We start from the raw sequence: 7,935 nt of genomic DNA on the forward strand, positions 1-7,935 counted from the left end.
CTAGACTCTACTGTTTTGTTTGTCGTTTGAAAAGATGTAAGTTTTCCCTAGTTTATAACTATCTTAATTGAAAAATAGTTTGCATTTACTTTCAAGTGGAACTATCACAATATGAAAGTAATGGGAAAATGTAAGTACTCAGTTGTCTTTTGAATTGACATCCTGATGTACTGATTACCCTAAAACAAATTTGTTTTATTAAGGTCATAATGTGATGAGTAGTACCCATACTATACGCTCTCCCTGCAAGAGATTCTGGGGACCAAACGCGACTTCCGCAAACAAATTGCTAGGCTGTGTAAATTCACATTAAAGTTATATGATCATGTATACCCAATTTACTATCACCTTTTGTTTAAAACAATGAGTTAGTGATTATTGGTATAATTAGATCTTGTATTGTTCTTTTGCTATAGCATTTAGTATGTTCTTTTTGTTATAGTATCTTAGTATGTTGCTTCTGTTATCGTGTATTGTATCTTCCTCCCTGTTTCTTGTCACACCCCGCTAAAGAGGAAACATGAGGCGTGACAGTATAAAGGATTTCATAGCAAAAGTTAAAAGACAACACCAACTATAGTATTAAAAATCATTAGAAATATACAATGGGTTTGAATAACTTTTAAAAGAAATTACAATGAAAATTGAAATACAACACATGCGAATACTCCTAAAAGTGAAGTGTCCCTAAGTGTCACTGACTCGATGATTCTTGAAAAAGCATGTAAAACGAGCGTCAACTATAAATTAGTTGGCGAGTACTCACAGATAAATAAAATAATATTGGTTCCATGAATTGAAATCAAAGTTTTGATAAATGTTTCCAATAATAAAAGTATATTGTTAAAATGAGTAAATAAGTTTGTAAAAAAAATTCTTTGTCATCATGAGAGATAAAGTATGTTGCCCAAATGAGATGCAACGTTCATATTCTCATGGAAGATAAAGTACGTTACTCAAACGAGCAAACAAGTTTCATTGCTAAAATGAGCAATCAATTTCGTTGCTACAAGGAGCAAACAATTTCATTGCAAAAACATGTATATAAGTTTCTAGTAATAAAAGTTTGTTGTTCTGATGAGATACAAATTTTATTGCTATAATGAGAAACAAAGTTTATTGCTATAATGAGAAACAAAGTTGATTGCTATAACTTATAAACGAGTTTATTGCCATAATAAATAACAAGTTTGTATGTGTATGAGCAAACAATGAGTTCCAAACCAAGCCTATGACCGATGCCCGATTCATATATGTGCATAATTAGCCATATGTTTAGTATAGATTTTTATCAATTATTAGCTAACTATTTGCATAATATGGACAAAAGGTACTTAATAATGTCTAAATTATATTTTCAGTCCAGAAGACATTCTTGGAAATAAAAAGGAAGAAGGAGAAGCAATTAGAAGCCAGAGAATGAAGAAAGAGGAGAAAATATGGAGATACTCGGCGAGTTCACGCACCTACTCGGCGAGTTACCTAGAATATTCGGGAAGAAAAGTCAAGAATCCTTGTCGTACATGGATTCCTCCTATCAACTCGACGAGTTGGGCACCTACTCGCCGAGTAGACCCTGTTTTTAGATAAGTATAAATACCGGTTGAGATCCCGAATTGGAGAGTTTTTGGCTTCCTTGGAGAGCAAACTGTGACTGGAGATACCCTTGGAGACCTAAAGAACCCTAATCTTTGATCATTAAGAAGACTCAAGGTGAATTAGGTCAAATCTTCCACTTAATCTAGAAGTGAATCATGTTTAGTTTAATTGAATTCGTTTTTAGATTCTCTGTGACTGTAATCATGAGCTAAATTTCGTAGTTTCTATTTACGAAAGATTAATTTACTCATATGGTGTGATTTATACTTTGTTTGATTGATTATTGGTGATTTTATTAAACTAAGTTTGTTAAAGAACCTTATGCATTGATTATGACTATTTTCTTTTAATTGGAAGACAATTAGGCTGCATGAACATCTCTTAATTGTCAACCTCATATGATTTATGTGAACACTTCCTTATATGCCTAGGATTAGTGAATATGAAACTAGGATTAATTAGAGAATGGGTCAATTAATGTGTGAGCTTGTTTGGTAAACCAACAAACAAGAGGTTAGTTGAACCATCAATTTGATTAACCAATTACAAATCTTATTTAATCCAAATAATTGAACTAGGGAGTTAATTAGTTTAAACACTTGATCACTACTTAAATTGAGTAATTTCCTAAGGGTTGGTAATAGCGAATGTGAATCTAATCACTATAGTTGGTAACCAATAACAATCAATATATTATTCTATCATAAAATTGACCATAGGAGTGAATTAGTTGAACCTAAATAGAAACCTTTTATTAAATTTGGTAAATTTTTACTTGTCTTAGTTGTTTAGTTAATTACGTGTTAGGAGGTGTGTTTAAGTTTCTAGTCTTGTAAAACTAGAGAAAAACCCTTTACTTTTATTACTTGTCTAGCTATAATTAGTTATTAGTTTAATTTCCGTTCTCTGAGTTCGATACCCTACTTATTTAACTATACCACTAAAAGACAGGTTCACTGTCTTTGTGTGCTAAAATTATTTATTTAGAGTAGGAATAAAACTAGTGCATTTTTACACACATCGAGTTTTTGGCGCCGTTATCGGGGAACTGTTTAATTTTATCTATTTTGAGTTTTATACCGCCTACTCGCCGAGTGCACTCGAATCTACTTGGCGAGTACCCTGCTGTTGGTAGTTTAATTTTTATTTTCATTCAGTTTCACTTTTTTGTTCTTTTTACGCGTTTCTTGTTTTGTTGCAGGATTTTCATGACCAGAGGATCCAACAGTCCACTGGTTCCCCCTTTTGAAGACCCAGAATCCGCGTTGAGGAAAAACAAAGGCAAAGACATTGAAAGCTCGAATACACATAAGAAGTCACCTTTGTGTAGCTTAAAGATGGTTTTTGGGAAGAAGAAGAGCAGCAAATCAGGAGCATCCAGTGCCTTTTTAGCAAGCGAAGAACCAATCAAAGAGGAAACCGAGTATGAAACCAAAGAAGAAGAAGAACCTACATTCGGGCACGACTCAGATTTCGGCGACGAATTAGCTATTCCTATGGCTAACATCGATGAAGTCCCCATGGTGGAATGGAAGAAGAGGATACGCGATGATACCGGCCCAGGACTTGTGCAACCTGCAATTCTTGTAACTGCCACTTTTGAGCTTAAGGGTCACATACTTGCTCAACTCAAAGAAATCCCCTTCTACGGAAAAGACCATGAAGATTCTTACAAACAATTTGATGAAGTTAATGATGTAGCTGATTATTTCAATGTTCCAAACTTGTCTCGCGAGACTTAGCTACTTCGCATGCTTCCAGTTACATTGAAGGGTGTTGCAAAAGATTGGCTCAAGTCACTTCCCCCCGGAACCATCACTACATGGGCCAAGATGAAAGAAGAGTTTATTGATCAATTTTGCCCACCTTCCAAAATAGATAAGTTAAAGAAAGCCATAGCCAACTTTGAGCAAAAAGCTAGAGAATCACTTTATGAAGCTTGGGAGAGGTACAAAAGTCTATTAAGAAATTGCCCACATCATGATCTCAATAGTCAACAAGAAGTCTCCATTTTCTATGATGGAGTGAATGTTACAACAAGGCATTTACTTGACTCACAAGGCCCACTCACGAAGAAAGCACCCTCGGTGATAAAGCAACTAATTGAGGAATTATCTAAGAATTCTAGGGAATACCACAACCCAAGGAATGATGTGACGAGGGGGGCAACTTATGCAGCTTCAGAACATATGTCAGCAGTCATGGCTATGTTGAAAACCATAGATAGGAGGATGGATAAAATGGATCAAACAATACATGCTATTCGGGTGGGTTGTGAGAATTGCAAAGAACTTCATCTTACTAGAGATTGTGACTTAGACGAGAATGGGAACAAGAAGGCGCAAGTATGCTACTCCAGTGGTGACAAATATGATGATGACTGGCGAAATCCAAAAAAGGAGTGGCTCCCTTATGAAGAGTACAAGAAAGCTAAGGAGGAGAAGTATAAACAAAAAGGATGAGGGTTTTACCAAAAGGAGGAGCCGGTGCAAGAAAGAAAACCAAGTTTGGAGGATATGCTTACTAAATTTGTAGCTGCGTCAGAAAAGAGACACAATGATCATGATGCTGCAATACAAGAGACAAGAACAATACTTAGAAATCAGCAAGCATCTATCCACAATATTGAGACACAGCTGAGGCAACTTGCCCAACAAATAAATCAAAGGTCACCGGGAGAACTTCCTAGTAAAACCGAAAACAACCCACGAGGCGCAAATATAAATATTGTGACAACTAGAAGTGGGAAGATAATTACCCATCTGGCGCCTATTTAAAATGAAGAGCCCAAGCAGTCACAAACGGAGGATGTAGAAAAACTGAGCCAAAGTCAAAATCTGCTGGACACAGACCCTACTTGCCGAGTCCAGAATATGGACTCGATGAGTCCATTGCCTAATCAGAAAAGTCAAATTCCTGCAAAGCCATTTCATCCTCCATTGACATATCCAGCCCGAGCTAACAAGAAAAGAAGGAGGAAGACTACCAGAAGTTTCTTGATTACATAAAAGCTCTTCAAATCAATATACCATTCATCGAAGCAGTTGCACCAATGTCAAAATATGCCAAATTCCTCAAGGAGCTGCTAACCAATAGAAGAAAGATGGAAGAAGTGAGAGAAGTGGTTCTCAATGAGAATTGCTTGGCTACCATGTTGAACAAGCTACCGAAGAAGAAGGGTGACCCGGGAAGCTTAACATTGCCTTGTCAATTTGGAAATTTGGCCACCATTCATGCTTTGGCCGATTCAGGAGCAAGTGTAAACCTCATGCGATATTCATTTTTCAAGAAACTGGATCTCCCGGAACCGAGGCCAATCCGAATGGCAATCCACTTAGCAAACAAAACTGTTACATTCCCACGAGGAATCTGTGAATATATCTTGGTAAAGGTGGATAAGTTCGTGTTCCCCACAGATTTTTTAATCTTGGACGTGGAAGCGGATCCTCAAGTCCCGATCATCCTTGGAAGACCTTTCCTTAACACAACAAGCGCTATAGTTGACATGCGAGATTCAAAACTTACTCTACAGGTGGGGGATGATTCAATCACTTTCGGGTTGATCAAGCCATGAAGCATGCAAGGAATAGTGATGAAACGACATTTTCAATTGATATGTTGGATGAATTGATGGAGGAATGGGATAATGAAGACTCAAACAAATCCACCATCATTTTTGATGACGAACTTGATGCTGAAAAAGACCTACTGGAAATAGAGAGACTGCTAGAAAAAGATGATTATAATGAGTTAATGACGACCATGGAGCAACCTACTCGCCGAGTAGGCTCGATCTACTCACCGAGTCCATTTGAAGAATCCCAAGAAATCGCAAATTTGGCAAAGGACTCGACGAGTTCCTTACCTGTAGTCGACATGTTCAGCATGCAGAACGCAAAATCTGAGCTCAAGGCACTACCAGATCACTTGGAGTATGCATTCCTCGAAGATGGTCAACAAAAACCTGTTATAATAGCTTTTGACCTCTCCAAATCTGAAAAAGAAGAATTAGTTCAAGTCTTGAAGAAGAGGAATAGTGCCATTGCATGGAGTATCACCGATATCTAGGGAATAAGCCCCTCTTATTTCTCTCACAAGATCAAACTAGAAGAAGCAGCAAAGCCGGTAGTGCAACACCAAAGAAGATTGAACCCAAACATGCAAGAAGTGGTCAAGAAGGAAGTAGTCAAGCTTTTAGATGCGGGGATCATTTATTCTATTTTCGATAGTCCATGAGTTAGTCCTGTGCAAGTGGTTCCCAAGAAAGGAGGGATGACGGTCATAGAAAAACTAGAAGAACGAGCTTATTCTGACCCGAACGGTAACCGGTTGGCGAGTGTGCATCGATTATCGTAAGATAAACGATGCCACTCGTAAAGACCATTTTCCTTTACCTTTTATTGATCAAATGCTTGAAAGATTGTCCGGCCATAGTTACTAATTTTTCTTAGACGGATTTTCGGGTTACTTCCAAATACCCATAGACCCAATGGACCAAGAAAATACCACTTTCACTTGCCCGAGTGGGACTTTCGCCTATTGCCGCATGCCCTTTGGGTTATGCAATGCACCTGCGACATTTCAAAGGTGCATGATGGCCATGTTCCATGACACGGTGGAAAAATTCATGGAAGTATTTATGGATGATTTTTCTATTTTTGGATCTTCCTTTCATAATTGTCTTGCTAACCTTGATTTAATGCTTGCAAGGTGTGAAAAAACCAATTTAGTCCTCAATTGGTAAAAATGTCACTTTATGGTTAAAGAGGGTATAGTTTTGGGCCACAAAGTACCCAAAGCGGGGATTGAGGAGGATCGGGCAAAAATAGATACAATTGCTAAATTACATCCACCAACTAATATAAAGGGCATTAGGAGTTTTTTAGGTCACGCGGGTTTTTACCGTCATTTCATAAAATTTTTTCTAAAATAACTAGACCTCTAAGACAATTACTTTTAAAAGATGCACCATTTAATTTCACTAAAGAGTGTCTAGAGGCTTCTGAATTTTCGAAAGAAAAATTTGACGGGTTTTATACAAAGAATCCTATGTGTACATGCAACCCTAGCATTGGATCTATGTTTTCACTATTAGATACACAACATTATGAACACATAATAAAACCCTAAAGATGATTGCTATTTTCGAAATTAACCAAGAAAGTTAGATTACATACCTCTTGTTGTTATATTGTAATAACAACTTGAATTTCAAATCCTAAGTCTTGAAAGCCAGCACCACAAGTGTAGTGCCTCTAATGGCTCACAAACACCTAGAGCAATTGGAGAGACTATAGAGAAAGAATGAGAGGTATAAAATTCGTCCCTAAGAAGTCTTGGGAAGGTATGGACGAATTCATGAGCCAAAGGGTGTTTATATAGGTGTAGAGATAGGGTTTCAGTCCTTATCTTTATCTAGTTGCTTGCCCACCAAGCAACCCACAAGATAAGCCTTGAATCCTTATCATGAACAAATTCTAAGGCCTTATCTTCTTAAATTCGTCCAACCTATCCTTAGGATAATCCTTACCCTATTTTGTAACTATCACATAATTACAATTTAGCCCCTCTAGTTTAATTAATTACATTTGATCACAAAATTAATTCTTAATTAATTATTAACCAATATTAATTAAACAAATATGATTTCTACTTTAATATATTATTCTTATAACATAGTAATAAATCATAATAACCTCTTTCTCTATTATTTCTCCAGTCAAGTTGCTTTGGTGAAGGCAACCCAAAAGGACCATGCACAATCGGGTCAAGTACATACCAAAATAGTTATGGACTTAGACACTAATCCAATAGTCTCCCACTTGAATAAGTCTAATAACTATTCTGCATATAACCTCAAATCATGATTAGCAATCGTAGCTTTCAAAAGCCGCTGTCAACTCTGATCTTATCAGATACGCGTCCTGGTGGTTGTCGAGGCCAACACAAATAATAACCCTAAATATTACACACTAAAATAGTGTATAGTGGTAAAGGGATCGAGTCCACGGAGATTGGTTCAATTTATAACTCTATGAAAAAAATCTCTTTGTAGAAATACTTGTAAAATAACAATAAATATAAAATGGGGGGTTTTGGTGTTTTGAAACACTTGAAACAAACTAGAATTAACTATGATTTAAATAGACAAATGCAACAAAAATAAGAGTTTGATGTAAAATCAATAAGGGAGAGAAGGTTGACTTAAAGTTTCCTCACTTTGACTTTTGATTAACATATCATTAGAATCCAATGGTGCAATACTTTGATTTAAATCCTTAATTTGGCTATAGTAATCCAAGGAGCTTGAGATTACCTAAACTTTTCTTAATTGTT

At 36.5% G+C, this 7,935-nt stretch overlaps 1 protein-coding gene and 1 non-coding gene across 2 annotated transcripts; one reads left to right on the forward strand and one right to left on the reverse strand.

The window, feature by feature from the left end:
* Positions 1-3,479: 3,479 nt before the first annotated feature.
* LOC145013572 (small nucleolar RNA R71) lies at positions 3,480-3,586 on the reverse strand. The gene has a single exon (XR_013665122.1). It is a non-coding gene; the product is annotated as a small nucleolar RNA R71 (small nucleolar RNA).
* Positions 3,587-4,651: 1,065 nt separating this feature from the next.
* Positions 4,652-5,173, forward strand: LOC145010187 (uncharacterized). The gene has a single exon (XM_078968759.1). It carries the CDS (start codon positions 4,652-4,654, stop codon positions 5,171-5,173), a length of 522 nt encoding a protein of 173 aa, XP_078824885.1.
* Positions 5,174-7,935: the final 2,762 nt, after the last annotated feature.

This window comes from Lactuca saligna, chromosome 8 (genome assembly GCF_052625555.1).
Source record: "Lactuca saligna cultivar CGN05327 chromosome 8, ASM5262555v1, whole genome shotgun sequence".
Classification (NCBI taxonomy): domain Eukaryota; kingdom Viridiplantae; phylum Streptophyta; class Magnoliopsida; order Asterales; family Asteraceae; genus Lactuca; species Lactuca saligna.